The sequence below is a fragment of the Neovison vison genome, chromosome 6 (assembly GCF_020171115.1).
Source record: "Neovison vison isolate M4711 chromosome 6, ASM_NN_V1, whole genome shotgun sequence".
Taxonomy (NCBI): domain Eukaryota; kingdom Metazoa; phylum Chordata; class Mammalia; order Carnivora; family Mustelidae; genus Neogale; species Neogale vison.
In genome coordinates, this window is record NC_058096.1 from 139,794,960 (window position 1) to 139,813,744 (window position 18,785).

Consider the following 18,785-nt stretch of genomic DNA (forward strand, 5'->3'; position numbering starts at 1 on the left):
TAGTTCTCTACTTTTTTAATATAAGATTTTATTTATTTATTTGACAGAGAGAGAGATCACAAGTAGGCAGAGCAGCAGGCAGAGAGAGAGGAGAAACAGGCTCCCTGCTGAGCAGAGAGCCCCATGCAGGGCTCGATCCCAGAACCCTGAGATCATGACCTGAGGCGAAGACAGAGGCTTAACCCACTGAACCACCCAGGTGCCCCTAGTTCTCTACTTCTAAACCTTGGAGGAGACAGTCCATGTCCAGTGAGCTGGACTAGGAGCCAAATACTTTCAATACTCTTCTCAAACTGGAAATAATGCTTTCCTTTGGCTGTCTACCAAAAGTAATGGCAAGGGGCGCCTGGGTGGCTCAGTCATTGGGCGTCTGCCTTCGGCTCAGGTCATGACCCCAGGGTCCTGGGATAGAGCGCCACATCAGGCTCCCTGCTCTGTGGGAAGCCTGCTTCTCTTTCTTCCACTCCCCCTGCTTGCGTTCCCTCTCTCTCTTTGTCAAATAAACAAATAAAATCTTAAAAAAAAAAAAAAAAAAGGCAAAAGCTTCAGATTTTGTTTTCAGGTCGGAGTGGAATAAGCAAAAAGCAACTACATTTCCACTTTTCCACCTGCAATGCCGGGGGGTAACAGCTGCTGCACTGTATCATTTAAGATAGTGTTATGGACCCAGATATAGTGGGTTGAACTGTGTCCCCCATCACCCTTCCCCAATCCTAACTCTAAAAACTCAGAATGCTATCTTACTTGGAAATTGGGTCTTTACAGAGGTAATTAAGTTAAAAGGAGGTAATTAAGGTGAGCCTTAATCCAATATGACTGATATCCTTGTAAGCATAAGAAATTTGGACACAGACAAGTACAGATAAAACACAAAAAGAATGCGGTCTCTATGACGGAAGGAGAAAGGCCTAGAACAGCTCCTTCCCTAACAGCCCTCAGGAGCTGATGCGGCAACACCTTGATCTCACACTCCCAACCTCCAAATTGTGAAAAAATAAATTTCCGTTGTTATAGTCACTCAAGTTGTGATACTTTGTTATGGCTGCCCTAGCAAACCAATATACCAGCACTGCAGGTTTTCAAGGTTTTCACTTAAGGTTTAATTCCTAATACATAACATTCCTATTTCCTTATTAACAGTCTTTTATTTTCTATAATAAACTGATCATATGAATTTTTGACTAATGCCTTACACTACAAAGCCATTTAACCACTTAACCACATGTTCCAACAGTCTGAGATACTGCTAAAACCTATGATTTTTAAATACAAACATTAAATGAATAGCTCCCATGAAAGTATCTATACTTATGTAGCCAGAAAATTCAGTCTTTAAAACAGAAGTTCTTCAATAAAAGTAATTGTCTACCCAAATCTTGATAAGGAAGAACCACTGAGGAATCTTTACTATCTCTGACCCAGCTGAAGATAGAGGGAAAGGGCCAAACACCAGCAGATCATTACTAAGACTGTGATCTAAAGAGCTGCCACATGACTCCAACAACATATAGCACACAAAGAACTAAAAAAAAAAAAAAAAAAAAAAAAAAAAAACCCTCCTCTTCTAGACTGAGAAAAAGCCCATTTAGTTTGAGAGCTACTGGAACAGACAAACCTAACTGACGCTCACTTTTAGCCCCTCCCTACTCTATTCATTAGCAAATAACTATTCTGGAAGGATTCAGCATAACAGAAAAAATATATGGGAGCAGAGTAAACTGAGTAAAATACAATTAATAGGTGTATCTGAGAGAAATTACCCCAGAAAAGGAGAGGATGAACTTGCAAACTACTCTTTATACACAAATTCAGAGAGAGTTAAGTGCTGAAGAGAGCTCTCAAAGGGTTCCAAGACAGAGGCAGGACAGACAATGCAAAGAGATGAGAGCTAGCAGAGATAGGAAAGAAAAAAAGAAAAATAAAACAATTACAGATAAAAAGCCCAGAAGTAACAAAAACAAAATAAACACAATTTAGAACACAGCTAAGAATTTGAACCACAGCCAGTGTGAATCTTTAAAAACCCAAGTCAGACCATGTCACTCCACTCAAAACTCACCTTTGGTCTTCCACATCATTTTAAGGGCCAAGACAAGTCTTTGTCAAAGCCTACAAGGCCACACATGATTTGCAACCTTGCCACCTCCTCTACTTCATCTCCTACTGTTCTTTTCACTTGCCTCCAAACATACTACCATCTCATGGTGTTTGTTATTCTCTCAGTTTACAAGGCTTGCTTCAGTTATCTGCTCAAATGTCATGTATCACTGAACCCTTTCCTGATAATCTAACATAAAACTGCAACTGATCCCCACCCAACATATATTCCTTTAATGTTCCCACAGCAATTATCACAAGATAAGCTATGTATATTAACTTGTTACTATCTCCCCCACCAAAATATAAACTCCACTAAGGCTGGGACCTGCATCTGTTTTATTCGTTGTTTTACTCGCAGCACCTAGAATAGTGCCTGATACAGACAGAAAAACATGGAAATAAAATATTCAAAGGCTTAACAGAAAATATACATGAAATAAAAATCTAAATTTCAGAACTAAAAATGCATACTCACATTATGTCCCAGCAAGAATAATCAATAGATTTAGCCTAAGTTAGTACTGAATTTTAAGGATAAAGAATTGAATCCTACAGGCATCCAGGCAGAAAAGAAGTGATCATGGTGGTAGAAGGTGGTATGGGGGACGGAAACGGTGAGGAGAGAAAAGCCTGATCCAAGACTTCCACTCAATGCTAGAAGAATTCCTCACATCTATAAAGTTGTGAGGAAAGAGCATGAATCAAGAATTTTAAGAGTAATTAATCTACCCTTCATTTAAATAAAAAAGGCAATAGTCTCAAATAAGTAAGAATATGACATCCATGAGCTCTTCCTAAATATTAAAAGAAAAAAACCTAACCCTCCAAAAACTTGAGGATGATGATGTCTATTCAACCAAGAGATAAATAAAAATAAAAAACTTGGAGCTAGAGAAGCTATGAATTAGGATTAGGGTATGTGTGAAAACAGTGAGAATTCTGATTACAAAATATAATGTGAAGTCATAATTTTTAAGAATGAAAACACAGACTGGAACAAATTAGGGAACACGGTTTCCTAATTTCTCATCAACAATAAAAATCTGAAATGTGAACATGGAAGAACATGGCTCTATAGGCTGGTATCAACCTTTTTATCTTCTTCGTTTTTCATTTTAGAGAAATACTGTAGCAACAAATAACCTTGCCACTGATACCAAAATAGTTTTTATAATAACAAAACTAGAATATTTATTGCATTTTTTTGAAGCATATCATGACTTTGGTATAATGCAAGAGCTCAATGGAGATTATTTCATATTGCTTAATTTTCTTAAGATGATAGCAGTTAAGGTTAACCTAATTCCTACTGTAAAATGTCACTAATAATTAATATAAAAGGCAGGAGCAATCTATCCTGAACTTTCTACACCACCAATTTTTGCTGATAGCACAAACAAATTAGCCTAATTTTGTTGCCTACTTTCCTCTCCATGTATTTCATTCTCTTCTCGATCTAGAGACTCGATCAGATCAAAAACCTAGATGAAATTCTAATTTCTAACCAAACTTATTTAAAAATTCATTCAATATGATTATAAGGTTGGTGGTGGAGGCAGAATTTGCAATAAGTCTCAAACCTGGGCCTCAACAACCACAGCATTACACCAAATTTAAGGACAACCCTTGAAGCACCACTACCCAAACTTAAAGTCTACTTTTGTAAACTTCAAGTACACTGCAAGAAGACTACTGTTCTAAGTAATATTTATTCTTTTTCTTACAGTTTGAGATATAATTGACATAACACTATTAGTTTAAAAGGCACATGATTCGATGCGTATATATTATGAAAAGTTATGTTTAGTTAATATCCAACACCTCACAGAGTTAAAATTTTTTTGTGTGAGAAGAACTTTGATGATCTACTCTCCTAGTAACTTTCAAATACACAATATTTGTTTACTATAGCTACCATGCTGCACATTACATCTCCAGAACTTCCTTATCTTATAAACTAGAAGTCTGTACCTTTTAATTGCCTTTACACATTTCCCCCACTCCCGGCAACCACTAACCTCTTTTGTTTTTAGGAGTTCAGTTTTTTTTAGATTCCACCATAAATGTGAGATCATGGATTACTTATCTTTTCCTAACTTATTTCACTCAGCATAGTGTTCTTGAGGTCCAGACTGACAAGGTATTGTTTTTATGGCTGAATAATATTCCATTATATATATAGATGTGTGTGTATGTGCACGCGTATATATATATATACACACACACACGTATGTATATATATATAAATAAAATAAAACTTCTTTTTCCATTCATTGACAGACACTTAGGTTGTTTCCATGCCTTGGCTACTGTGAATAATGTTACCACTAATATAGGAGTGCAGATATCTCTTTGAGGTAGTGATTACATCTCCTTTGGATACAAAGTCAGAATTAGAGTTGCTGGATTCCATGGTAGTTCTGTTTTTAATTTTCCGAGGAACTTTATCCATTGGTAGCTATACCAATTTACATTCTTTCCAACAGTATACAAGGGTTCCCTTTTCTTCACATCCTCTCCAATACTTTTTATCCTTGTATTTCATAAAAACCATTCTACCAAGGGTGAGATGGTATTTCATTGTGGTTTTGCTTTGCATTTCCCTGATGAATGGTGATGCTGAGCATCTTTATATACCTGTTGGCCATATGTATGTCTCCTTTGAAAAAATGTCTCTTCAGTTCCTTTGCCCAAGTTTTAATTAGATTGTTTGTTTTGTTATTGATTTGTATGAGTTTTCTATATTTTGGATATCAATCTCTTATCAGCTATATGATTTGCATATATTTTCTCCCATTCTGTAGGTTGCTCTTTCATTTTGTTGATTTCCTTTGCTGTACTGAAGAAGCCTTTTAGTTCAATGTAGTCCTGCTTATTATTTCTGCTTCTGTTGTCAAATGCAAAAAAAAAAGAAAAAGAAAAGAAAAAAAAGGCAAAAGAAAAAAAGAAATCACTGGAAAGACTGATATCAAGGAACTTATACCCTTTGTTTTCTTCTAGAAATTTTATGGTTTCAGGTCTTTTATTTTATTATTTCTTTACTTATTTGACAGAGAGAGACATAGCAAGAGAGGGAGCACAAGCAGGGGAAGTGGGAGAGGGAGAAGCAGGCTTCCCATGGAGCAGGAAGTCTGATGCGGGGCTCGATCCCAAGACCCTGTGATCATAACCTGAGCTGAAGGTAGCTGCTTAACCGACTGAGCCATCCAGGCGCTCCTGGTTTCAGGTCTTACATACAAGTCTTTAATCCATTCCGAGTTGATTTTTGTGTATGGTGTAAGACTGGTCTGGTTTCATTTTCCACATGTGACTATTCAGTGTTCCCAACACCAATGATGAAAGAGATTGTCCTTAACCCATTGCATATTTTTGGCTTCATCACAAATGAACATATATACATAGGTTTATTTCTGGGGTCTCTTTTTGTTCCACTGATGTGTCTATTTTTATATCAATACTATGCTGGTGTGATTACTACAGCTTTGTGATATAGTTTGAAATCTGCTGTTCCTAGCCTTGTTCTTTTTCAAGATTGTTTGGACTGTTTGGGGTCTTTGTGGTCCCATACACATTTCAGGACTGTTTTTTCTACTTCTGTTAAAATGCCATTGGAATTTTGATAAGGACTGCACTGAATCTGTAGACTACTTTGAGTAGTACAGACATTTAACAATATCAATTCTTCCAATCCATGAGCATGGAGTATCTTCCCATTTATTTTTATCTTCTTCAATTTCTTTCATTATGTCTTACAAGTTTTCAGTGTACAGACCTTTTACCTGCTTAACTACATCTGTTGCTATTTTACCTTTTCTGATGCAACTATAAATGGGATTTTCTTAATTTCTCTTTCTGATAGTGCATTATCAATGTATAGAAAGAAATGCAACACACTTATGTATATCAATTCTGTATCCTGAAACTTTACTCAATTTATTTATTAGTTCTAACAGTTTTTTTGTGATGTCTACAGTTTTCTGTATGTAATATTATATCATCTTTAAGTAGAGACAGTTTCACTTCTTTTCAATTTGGATTGCCTTTAATTTCTTTTTCTTGCCAAATTGCTGGCTAGAGTAAAAGCGATGAGAATGGTATCTACATCTTGCTCCTGATTTTAGCGGAAAAGTTTTCAGCTCTTCACCACTGAGTATGGTGATAGCTGTGGACGTGTCATATATGGCATTATTCAATTGAGGTATGTTTCCTCTATGCGCAGTTTATTAAGTGTTTTTATCGTGAATGGATGTTGAATTTTGTCAAATGTTTTTTCTGCATCTGAGATGACCATATAATTTTTATCCTTTATTTTGTTAATTGGTACATCTCACTGATTCACAGATGTTGAACCATTCCTGCATCCCTGCAATAAATACCACTTGAAAATGGTATTCGATCCTTTTAATGTACTGCTGAATTTGGTTTGCTAATACTGTGTTAAGGATTTCTGCATCTCTGTTCATCCAGAATACTGACCTATAATTTTCATTTCTTACAGTATTCTTGTCTGGTTTTGTTATCTGGACAATACTTGCCTCATAAAAAAAAGTTTGGAAGTGTTCTTTCCTCTTTAACATTTGGTAGAATTCACAAGTGAAGACATCTGTCCTAACTTGTCTTTGTTGGGAGGTTTTTAATTACAGACACTATCACCTTACTAGTAATCGGTCTGTTCAGATTTCCCATTCATGATGCAATCTTGGTAGTTTGCAGGCATCTACAAATTTATCCATTTTCCTTGATTGTCCAATTTGTTGGTATGTAACTATTCATTGTCTCTTACAATATTTTATATTTCTGTGGTATCAGCTGGAATGTCTCCTGATCTTATTTAACTTGAGTACTCTCCTTTTTCTTGGTAAGTCTAGTTAAAGGTTTGTCTGTTTTGTTTATATTTTTTAAAGATTTTATTTATTTACTTGACAGAGAGAGTGAGCAATCACAAGTAGGCAGAGAGAGAGGGGAAGCAGGCTCCCTGCTGAGCAGAGAGTCTGATGCGGGGCTTGATCCCTGGACCCTGAGTTCATGACCTGAGCCGAGGGCAAAGGCTTAACCCACTGAGCCACCCAGGCACCCCTTGTTTATTTTTGTTTTTAAATGAGCTCTTAGTTTCACTGATTTTTCCTTTGTTTTAAAAATTTCACTTATTTCCTCAGAAAACTATAGGATACTCATGAAAGAAATTGAGGAAGACACAAAGAAATGAAAAAAATTTTCATGTTCATGAACTAGAAGAACAGATACTGTGAAAATGTCTATGCTACCTAGAGCAATCCATAAATTTAATGCAATCCGTATCAAAATACCATCAATTTTTTTCACAGAATGAAACAAATAAATACTAAAATTTGTATGGAACCAGAAAAGACCCCAAATAGTCAAAGGAACATTGAAAAAGAAAACCAAAGCTAATGGCATTACAATTCCAGACTTCAAGCTCTAATCATCAAGACAGTATGGCACTGGCACAAAAACAGATGCACAAATCAATGGAAAAGAATAGAGAACCCAGAAATGGGACTCTCAACTCTACAGTCAACTAATCTTCGACAGAGTAGGAAAGAACTGTCCAGTGGAAAAAAGACCGTCTCCTCTTCAACAAATGGTGTTGGGAAAAATTGGACAGCCACATGAAGAAGAATGAAACTGGACCATTTCCTTACACCACACACAAAAATAGACTCAAAGTGGATGAAAGACCTCAATATGAGACAGGAATCCATCAAAATCCTTGAGGAGAACACAGGCACCAACCTCTGTGACCTCAGCCACAGCAACTTCTTGCTAGACATGTCTCCAAAGGCAAGGGGAACAAAGGCAAAAATGAACTACTGGGACTTCATCAAGATCAAAAGATTTTGCACAGCAAAGGCAACAGTCAACAAAACCAAAGACATTTGACAGAATGGGAGAAGATATTTGCAAATGACATATCAGATAAAGGGCTAATATCCAAAATATATAAAGAACTTATCAAACTCAACACCCAAAGAACAAATAATCCAATCAAGAAATGGGAAGAAGATATGAACAGACATTTCTACAAAGGAGACATCCAAATGGACAAGAGACACATAAAAAAAGCTCAACATCACTCAGCATCAGGGAAATACAAATCAAAACCTCAGTGAGATACCACCTCACACCAGTCAGAATGGCTAAAATGAACAAGTCAGGAAACAACAGGTGCTAGCAAGGATACAGAGAAAGGGGAGCCCTCCTACGCTGCTAGTGGGAATGCAAACTGATACAGCCACTCTGGAAAACAGTATGGAGGTTCCTCAAAAAGTTGAAAACAGAGCTACCCTATGACCCAACAACTGTACTATGGTTTTTGCCCCAAAGACACAAATGCAGTGACCTGAAGGGGCACCTGCACCCCAATGTTTATAGCAGCAATGTCCACAATAGTCAAACTAAGGGAAGAGCCTAGATGTCCACTGACAGAGGAATGGATAAAGAAGATGTGGTCTATATATCTATTATCTATCTATCTACCTATCTAACCATCCATACATAAATACAATGGACTATTATGCAGCCATCAGAGAGAAAAATGAAATCTTGCCATTTGCAATGATGATGGAACTAGAGGGTATTATGCTATGTGAAGTAAGTCAATCAGAGAAAGACAATTATCACATGATCTCAATGATATGAAGAATCTGAGAAATAAGACAGAGGATCACTGATATGAGGAATCTGAGAAATAAGACAGAGGGGAAGGGAGGGAAAAATGAAACGGGTGGCTCAGTGGGCTAAGCCGCTGCCTTCGGCTCAGGTCATGATCCCAAGGTCCTGGGATCGAGTCCCGCATCAGGCTCTCTGCTCAGCAGGGAGCCTGCTTCCCTCGCTCTCTCTCTGCCTGCCTCTCCGTCTACTTGTGATTTCCCTCTGTCAAATAAATAAATAAAATCTAAAAAAAAAAAAAAGAGACTCCTAATCTCAGGAAACTGAGGGTTGTTGGAGGGGAGAAGGGTAGGAGGGATTGGGTGGCTGGGTGATGGACATTTGTGACGGTTATGTGCTATGGTGAACATTATGAATTGCGTAAGACTGATGAATCACAGACCTGTACCTCTGGAACAAATAATACATTATATGTTAATTTAAAAAAAAACATTACATAGGAAAAAAATTATTCACTTATTTCTACTCTGATCTTTGTTATTCTCTTCTTTCTAGTAACTCTGGACTTGTTTTTTTCTTATTCCTTGAGGTGAAAAGCCAGGCTGAGTTCTTTCTTTTTTCTATTAATGCAGCATTTATTGCTATGAACTTCTCTCTCAGAATTGCTTTTGCCATATCCCATTAAGTTTTAAGTATGCTGTACTTTCATTTTCATTGGTCTCAAGATATTTTTTGCTCTTTCTTTTTTGACCTACTGGTTGTTCAGAAATGTTTAACCCCCCACATATTTGTGAATTTTCAGCTTCATTCTTTTGATTTCTAGTTTCAGATCACTGTGGTTGAAAAGATGCTAGATGGGATTTCAGTCTTAATTATGAAAGGCTGTTCTGTGGCCTAACATGATCCTGGAGAATCTTCCACATATGCTTGAGAAGAATGTATATTCTGATGCTTTTGGATGGCATATTCTGTAAACATCTGCTAAATCCACCTGCTCTCATGTGTACTTTAAGCCCAATGTCTTATTTATTTACTATCTGAAAATTCTTTGAATATAATTAGGTTTTTATTTAATGAATATTTATTTAATGAATATCTAATGAATACTTAGAATTCAGTAGCTAGCTTACACATTTTGATTTCTAAGTTATCTACTACATCCTCCATAAAACTATTCTAATCAACTGTCAAAGAGTTAATGGGAATTTTAAATTGATATAACATGATAGAATAATTATTTTAAAAATTACTAATTTTATACATATCAGCATGAACCTTCAAATACATAAAATTATGGCAAATGTTAAAACCCATCAAACTAAAATTCCTTCTGACTCAGATTTCAGTCTTCAACTATGTTAAAAGGTATTTTTTTAAGATTTTATTTATTTATTTGACAGACAGAGATCACAAGTAAGCAGAAAGGCAGGCAGAGAGAGGAGGAAGCAGGCTCCCTGCTGAGCAGAGAGCCTGAGATGTGGGGCTGGATCCCAGGACCCTGTGATCATGACCTGAGCCGAAGGCAGAGGCTTTAACCCACTGAGCCACCCAGGTGCCCCTGTAAAAAGGTATTTTTATAGAAGGTCATGACAGTCAGTCTATACAGCACGAACTTTAAAAGTTAGGAACACATTTCTAATTACTCCCTAATCTTCTGACTTGTTAGAGCTCTATTTTCTACAAATTATAAGAGCCTTTTCACTCATTATTTGCTGAGCTACTGGGGCTGTGTTCAGTAAGACACTTACGTACTTACCTATAGTTTTAAAGGCTTTTTTTAAAATTCTAGAATTTGTTGAGAAAGATTATTCTATACAGTCTATTTTGTTTCATTGTCTCTCTGGACTGTGGAAATAAACTCTTATCCGTACTTCCCTCACAGTTAAGTAACTCTTTCCAGTTTATCATTTCAGATTGTGACTGGATTTCACAATGGGGAGGAGAGAATTTTTAAGAGACTATATCTAAAAATCATTAAAAAAAAAAAAAAAAGAAGGTAATTCCCGACACCAGGAATTTACTTATTTGGCAGGACCAAATAAAGTTGAGTAAAGAAAGAAGGGCTGCTAAAAAAAAATATATTAATAACCAAATTTTGAGCATCTATGATGTACCAGTGGCTTTTCTAGGTATCTTAACTGCAACATCTCATTTGCTTTAAACCTATAAAATCTGTATTATTTCCACTTTTTGGAAAAGGAAGTTGAGCCTGAGAGATTAAATAACTTCCCAAAGATCACAGAGGTGCTACTAGGTGGGACCAAGATTTGCACCTAACTCTGTCTGGACACTATCTGCAGGGCCTCTCATGGCAACATACGGACATATTTATTGATTTTTCTCTGTAAGTTGAAAATGAAGGTTCCGGTTTAGTAGATACTTGGCCTTAGATTTCATTCCAGATCCAAGTAAGTTTTTATTTATTTATTTTTTCTTAGAGCCTAGGTGGCAGTCTGAAGAAAAACAAATCATTTGTTTTCTTTCCTTTTTACCTACCTGAACCCTGCAACCCCACATTCCCACATTTCCACCTCTCCCATTCTCACTTCAACTAAAGACTTGAGAAACTGAGATCAAAATGTAAAGCCTAAACTTGTATTACTGGGGAGTCTGAGTGGCTCTGTCAGTTAAGCATCTGACTCTTGATTTTGGCTTAGGTCATGACCTCAGGGTCATGAGATGGAGTGTCCTGGCCCCTCAACCCACCCACCCCTTGTGCTGGGTGAGGAGCCTGCTTAAGATTCTCTCTCTCCCTCTCCTTTTGCCCCTCCCCTCCCCACCCCACCATGAGAGTTTACGTTCTAGTAAGGAGAGAATGATAGGAAATGACTAAGTAAAATTTTAGAAGGATATCAAATAATAATAAGTACTAGAAAAAAATAGATAACATGGAGAGGAAAAGGATGGTGGCAGTGGTGGCAGTGATCAGAGACAACTTCATCCCAGAGGTAACATTTCAGGAAGGACATAAAAAGACAAGTAAAGGAACAAGTCATGTGGTTACCTGATAAAAGAGAATTTAAGGCTAAAGAAAGAACATTTCCAGAGAACATACCCAGAGATGGTAAGCCAGTGCCATTAGAGTAGAATGTGCAAAAGGGAGAGCAGTAGAAATTGAAGTCAAAAGAAATTTGGAGCAAGGAAAATACGGTATGAGACCAATGTAAAAACTTAGTTTTATTCTGAAAACTATAAATTAATTAGTGACTTTATTTTTCCAGCCAAAAACAGCTACATGAGCTATTACCTCATGAAACTGGTAAAACACAATATAATACTAAAAGTAGTTTTCCAAGACAAGTTGAAATAGCATTTATACATATATAGTGGTTAATTTTATACATTATTTCTCTTTGAATTATTTAAAAGAAATTAGGCATTCTTTCAAATGCTTATTTCAAAGCTGATATCTGATATTACCATATTCATAAAGCTCATCTGACTACTGTACTTACAAATATCAAGAAGTCAACCTTCTGTAAGTAGTTCAAAATCCCTGATGCAAAAATTCACTTTAAAAGCCAGGTAGTGAGTCAAATAGAACATCTGAAGTTTCTCCTAGGTTATAAACTAAAAATTGGAAGAAGAACCCTCCATTTTAAGTCATAAAATTTTTATGTTAAAATGGAAGTAAATGAACAGAAATCTGTGTTAAAATAAAAAATGAAGTAGAGTTCTTATCCAAAGTCTAAGACATTAAACTAACTAGAATGTATTGTTTCTAACACAGCTATGTCTTAAAGAAAAAAGAAACTGTTTCTTAGACAATGTTTATAAAGAAAACTGCATATATAAACCTATATCCCATCAATTCATATTATTATAATAGAAGCCTCAATTAAGAGAAAATACGATTTTTTTCTCATATCTCCTCAGTTCTCATTTCTAGTAAATTTAAGCTGCTAACTAGTGAGCTAGCATCCATAGAGGAACAGATACCTTCAAGAGAGTGCTTCTATGATGAAGTTACTCATGAAGAAGCTAACAGAAGAATACCAGCTGGGGAGCACTAAGTAATGTATATGTTGTACCCCCGAAACTAGCTGCGTCAATATTCAGCTATATCTAATTCTATATGATCATGCAATCTGTTATAAAACCCAGATTTAAAAAAATTTTTTAAAAATATTTTTATTTATCTATTTGACAGACAGATCACAAGTAGGTAGAGAGGCAGGCAGAGAGAGAGGGGGAAGCAGGCTCCCCAATGAGCAGAGAGCCCAATGCGGGGCTCGATCCCAGGAACCTGGGATCATGACCTGAGGTGAAGGCAGAGGCTTTAACCCACTGAGCCACCCAGGAGCCCCCAGATTTTAAAATTTTTATATATTTATGAAATGACAAAATTCTGTTTAGGTGGGTTTTTTTTTGTTTGTTTTTTTCAGAGAGAGCAGAAGAGAGCACAAGCAGAGGGAGAGTGAGAAGCTCAAGCAGGTTCCATGTCTAGCACGGTGCCTGATGCAGGGTTCAATCTCATGACCCTGAGATCAGAACTGAGCCTAAATCAAGAGTAAGACATGTAAGTGACCGAGCTACCCAGGCACCCCTCTATTTAGGCTACCGAATGAGATCTTCATTCAAAACTTCTCTCAGTGCTCCTACTCCCAAATATGAAATGAGAGGATACCATTTCTCCAATTGCATTATGTGTCAATCTATAATCTGGCAACATAAGCACAATACAAAAATGTGCATCCTCTTCCAATAAATATACTAATCTGGCTACAACAAAAATATTTCCAAGCTCTGTCTGACTGTAGGCAGTCTGATCACAATAGGAGCTATTCCGTAAGAAACAGTTCCACCATTACTGCATCCTGCAAAGTCTTAAACAGTTTAGGAGAAATTAAAAGATAAAGTACAGGTTTCTCTTTTACAGGCCCTCAAAAAGAGTCAGATAAAAGCTATTTAAAGACAGGCACCTTGCTGGCATTGCTTTCAAAATATATCCCAATCACCCCATTCCTCACTCCTTCCACTCCTGCACTTGGTCCAAGCCATATCACCTCCTTCTAGCAGAACTGTAATTGTCTCCCAGTAACTCTGTGGTTAATCAGGCCTACTATGAATATTCTATATAATGCCTGAGCCTAGATATTGTTCATCTCACTTTATTATCCTGACCTACTTTTTCATTTTTCTATAGCACTTAATCATCTTCTAACATGCTCTAACATTTACTTGTATTTACAGCCTGTTTTCCTTATTGGAGTATATACCCGCCAAAGGCAGTCATCTTTGTTTTGCTCTTCGACATACTCGAAGCACGAGAACAGTACCTGGCACTTTGAAACAAATATACAGAAACAGTCAACCAGGTTTCATAAATATTAATTTGACAAAAATATGCATGATGTGCTCTTATTAACCAGAGCTTTACCATACCAGATAAAATAAGCAGTTCAATGATTTCTGCATCTCCAAGATAGGCAGCAGCGTGCAGTGGAGTTCTCTTTTCATTGTCCTATAAGAAGAGGAAAGGTGGAATATAAGTTTTAATCTAAAATCAATTTCATTTGAAAACCATTAACTGCCAACTTACTGGTTCCATAACCCTAGTCTAAGCAACATTAACAGATTTTTTTCTGTGCTAGGAGAAGAAAGGCAAAACAAAAAACAAAAAACAAACAAACAAACAAAAAAATTGGTCTTAAAGGAATGGCTTTATTAAGTAAAGCAAAAATAATATCTAAGGTGATAGAAAAATAGCTTCTTAGGCTTTCTTTGAATAAAAATGCCTATGCTGCTGATATACATAGGCAAATTTCCTTTATTTCACCCTATTTTTCCCCTCAATATACTTCCACAGTTTTACATAGGTTGGAACTGTTGGCCTAACTAAATGAAACAAACTTTAACAAAAGGTTTGAGTATCAAAAAATGTTTCCACAGGTACCCCAAAATTTTTCTCTGGGGATATGAAGCTATCCCTTAAAACAATCTTAAGGATTTCTTAAAATTCCTGCCAATTTTATTTGTGGCTTTAAAATATATTCCTATCTTTGGAAATATGAAAAATACATAGTCTTCTATTTTGCCCAGTGAAGGAAACCATCAACAAAACAAAAAGGCAATCTACTGATAGGGAATGATAAATCCCACAAGAGGTTAATACCCAAAATACATCAAGAATCTAAATGACTCATGACCAAAAAAACAAGCAATCCAATTTAAAAATGGGCAGAGGACCTGAATAGACATTTTTCCGAAGACATACATAGAGTCAACAGACACATTAAACTAAATACCATCACTCATCATCAGTAAATCAAATTAAAACCATAATGAGATATCATTTTACACCTGTCAGAATGGCTAAAGTCAAAAGGACAAGAAATAACAAGAGTTGGCAAGGATGTGGAGACTGTTGGTGGGCATGCAGCGTAGCCACTGTGCAAAACACTATGAAGCTTCCTTGAAAAATTAAATATAGAATTACCATAGGACCCAGTAATTCCACAACTGGCTATTTACCCAAAGGAAGCAAAAACACTAATTCGAAGGGATACAAGTGCACCCCTATGTTTATTGTAGCATTGTATATAATAGCTAAACTATGAAAGCAGCTCAAATGTCCACCCACAGATAACTGGATAAAGAAGACGTGTATACATACACAATGGACTATTATTTAGCCATAAAAAAGAACAAAATCTTGCCATTTGCAACAATATGGATGGACTTAAGGGGTACCTAGGTGAAATAAGTCATTCGGAGAAAGACAAATACCATATGAATTTATGACAAACTTATGAAACAAAACAAATGAAAAAGAAAAAGAGAGACCAAAAAAAAAAAAAAACCCCACACACAAAAACCAAACCCACTCTAAAATACAGAGAATAAATTGGTAGTTGCCAGAGGGGAGATGAGTTGAGGGAATCGATAAAATAAATAAAGGGGTTTCAGAGTACACCTATCTCGACAAGCACTGAGAAATGTATAAAACTGTTCAATCATTACACTGTACACCTGAAACTAATATAATAATAATGTATTTAATTATACTTCAATTAAAAAAAACACTTTTTAAAAAAAAAAGACTTTATTTATTTATTTATTTGACAGAGAGAAATCATAAGTAGGCAGAGAGGCAGGCAGAGAGAGAGGGGGAAGCAGGCTCCCCACTGAGTAGAGAGCCCAATGCGGGGCTCGATCCCAGGACCCCGAGATCATGAACCGAGCCGAAGGCAGAGGCCCAACCCAATGAGCCACCCAGGTGCCCCATAAAAAAAAAAAAAATACTCTTTCAAATCTTCCTTCAAGAAAGAAGATACACCCAATGCAAGGCTTGATGTACCTCCTTTCCCCTCCCCCCCAAACACCAATGATATCCAGTTTGAGAAGCAAGATTTTGAGGCAGAATCACATTCAGGGATTTTTAATTCGTATTTACACTTCAGGTAAAGTTACAAAAATGTTGTTTCTTTTTCTTTTTTAAAGATTTAATTTATTTGAGAGAGAGAGAGATAATGAGAGAAAGAGCAAACGCCAGGGGAGAGGGAGAAGCTGACTCTCCACCAAGCAGGAAGCCCAAAATGGGGCTCAATCCCAGGAGCCTGGGATCATGACCTGGGCCGAATGAACCACCCCAGAGCCCCAAAAGTGTTGTTTCTGAGAAACAACTTATTTAGATTTAAATAAACACTTATTTAGATTTATGTTGAAATTTACACCCATTTTTTGGATAGAGAATTTGAGATAGACTGTTAATTGTTTTCCATTATTTATTTTCTGTTTGTCCATAGGAATAAAGTTGCATCTGGTAATTCACCCATGCAGTGAGAGAATATACTCCTAAGTCTGCCTTTAAATTTTGTTACTTAATGTGGACCAGTGTGGTATGTGAAATGGAAGTAAAGACACAACTTTCAGGTCATCCTCAACTTAAAAGACAGTCACCTTACATCTGGATTAATACTATCCCACTTCCCACAGGCTGGAAGGCAGATGTGAAACTGAGCCTGCTTTTAACCCTACAGAGGTAGGCCAATATCCTGGAAGACAGTCACGACTTTGAATGATCTTATAGAACAGACTTGCTCCACAAACCTGAACCACTAACTCCTATAACAACTAGGAGAAATAAATTTCTCTTTTTAAAATATATTTGTGTGAGAGAGCCCAGAGAGAAGGAGAGAGCAGAGGGAGAGGGAGGCAGAGAAGCGGTTTCCCTGCTGAGCAAGGAGTCTGATACGGGACTTGATCCCAGAACCCTGGGATCATGACCTGAGCTGAAGGCAGATGCTTAACAGACTGACCCACCCAGGCATCTCTAAATTTCTCATTTAAATAGGTATCGTATTGGGTGCTATTTTACCATATTAGCTTTCAAGATTTAAGAAAATGAGTAAGTTTATTTCACATCATAATAATTTTCTAGTTTGGTAATACCCCACTTACTCTAAAAAAGAATAGTCAGAAAATTGAGAATAAATTAGGGGGAAAAAAGCTGCTAGTCAAAAGAGGGGTTAAAAAATATTAATAGGCAGGGCTCAGTGGGTTAAAGCCTCTGCCTTCGGCTCAGGTCATGATCCTGGGGTCCTGGGATCTAAGCCCCGCATCGGGCTCTCTACTCAGCGGGAAGCCTGCTTCCTCCTCTCTTTCTGCCTGCCTTTCTGCCTCCTTGTGGTCTCTGTCTGTCAAATAAATAAATAAATATTTTGGAAAAAAAAATATTAATAGGCAATCCAAAAAAGGTTTAACAGTAGCATATAAAGGTATTATAAATATGTGTGTAAAACAATTATCACCGGCTCTTCACTGGCTTCTTTATATAATTTTAATATATTTGTAACATTTTTTTTGTCCTTATAATAGTAACAGGTACTTCAGTAAGAGGAGGTTGGCATAGTGACTATCAATGTTATTTAACAAGCTAAAAGCTTGTTTCTCTAACCGCAATTAATTTCCATAAGAGCATGTTTTTTTATTCCAATATATACCTCAGCAAACAGAATGCTTTGCACAAAAATCACTGAATAGTTGTTGAAAAAACTAACATAGAACCACCAAAATTTCAGGCTTTATTCAAAGCTGAACCCTAATTTAGTCATTTTAATAAAAGATCCTTGGTTTAAGGCTTTTCAGTGTTAATCATTAAGACAGTAAACTTCTCTAGAATGTTTAAGTATGATCACTTACTCAAATTGAGAAACATATCTATTACAAAGGATAAACCACACACACAGTGCACACACAAAGTGAGTCATTTATGTGTAAGAGATGTCTGCAATTCTATGACTCAATGCCTTGAATACTACTCATGTTTTTTTATGACTCATGAGCATAGTTTTCCTTTCTACAAATCAAATTGAAGGAAAAAAACAAGTTGGTTAATTTTAAAAGAAATAAATTTATGAATCATATTTAATTTACTACAATTAAATACTGAAAATTACACAATAAAATATTTAAGGTCTCTTCAGCAAAATTTATTAAAATAAAAAAATGACTATCCCCTTGTATGTACTAATTTTATTTCAAAGAATCTTTTTAAGATAAAGATAATCTAATGTATATGCAAACAAAATAATTAAGTATATTTATAGATTATTATAGGAAGGAAAATAATGGAAACAACTTAAATGCCTACCAAAGGGGAATGATTAAAATGAAACACAAGAAGTTCCTGATCAACCTTCATTTAACCAATTCATAGGATTAATCAATAGTCTCGGTTTCCTGAGTAAAACTAAAGGTGGCTTTGGCACACCATGTATTTTGACTATTAGGGTACCACTAGTAAGCCCTTACACTTTCGTTCCCACCACTGGGTATCTATTTATCAAGGGTAGGATATGTTTGTTACCACAACAGTTTGTGCAAATTGCACCTGCAATTGTAACTATGTGATTTAATTAAATATTATTTAAACTGATAAAACAGGAATGAAAAAAGCAAATTGGTTCTATGATCACTAGGTTGAACATTGCATGAAGACTCAATAAAGGTAAGCTACCACAAAAGGAAGGGGCTACTGAATTAGGTGTGGCTGAAAATTGAATCACTAAGGCAAATAGCAAACAAATGAAGATAATTGATTCTTCAATGTC

General features: G+C 36.2%; 1 protein-coding gene across 7 annotated transcripts in view; it reads right to left on the minus strand.

Moving 5' to 3' along the window:
• The window catches only part of ANKRD28 (ankyrin repeat domain 28), a 205,301-nt gene that overhangs the window by 70,140 nt on the left and 116,376 nt on the right, over window positions 1–18,785 (minus strand). For all 7 annotated transcript variants that reach the window (XM_044252504.1, XM_044252505.1, XM_044252502.1 and 4 more), the window contains one exon: window positions 14,116–14,194. In XM_044252504.1, coding sequence (XP_044108439.1) covers window positions 14,116–14,194 — 79 coding nt within the window. The remainder of the gene's footprint in view (window positions 1–14,115; window positions 14,195–18,785) is intronic.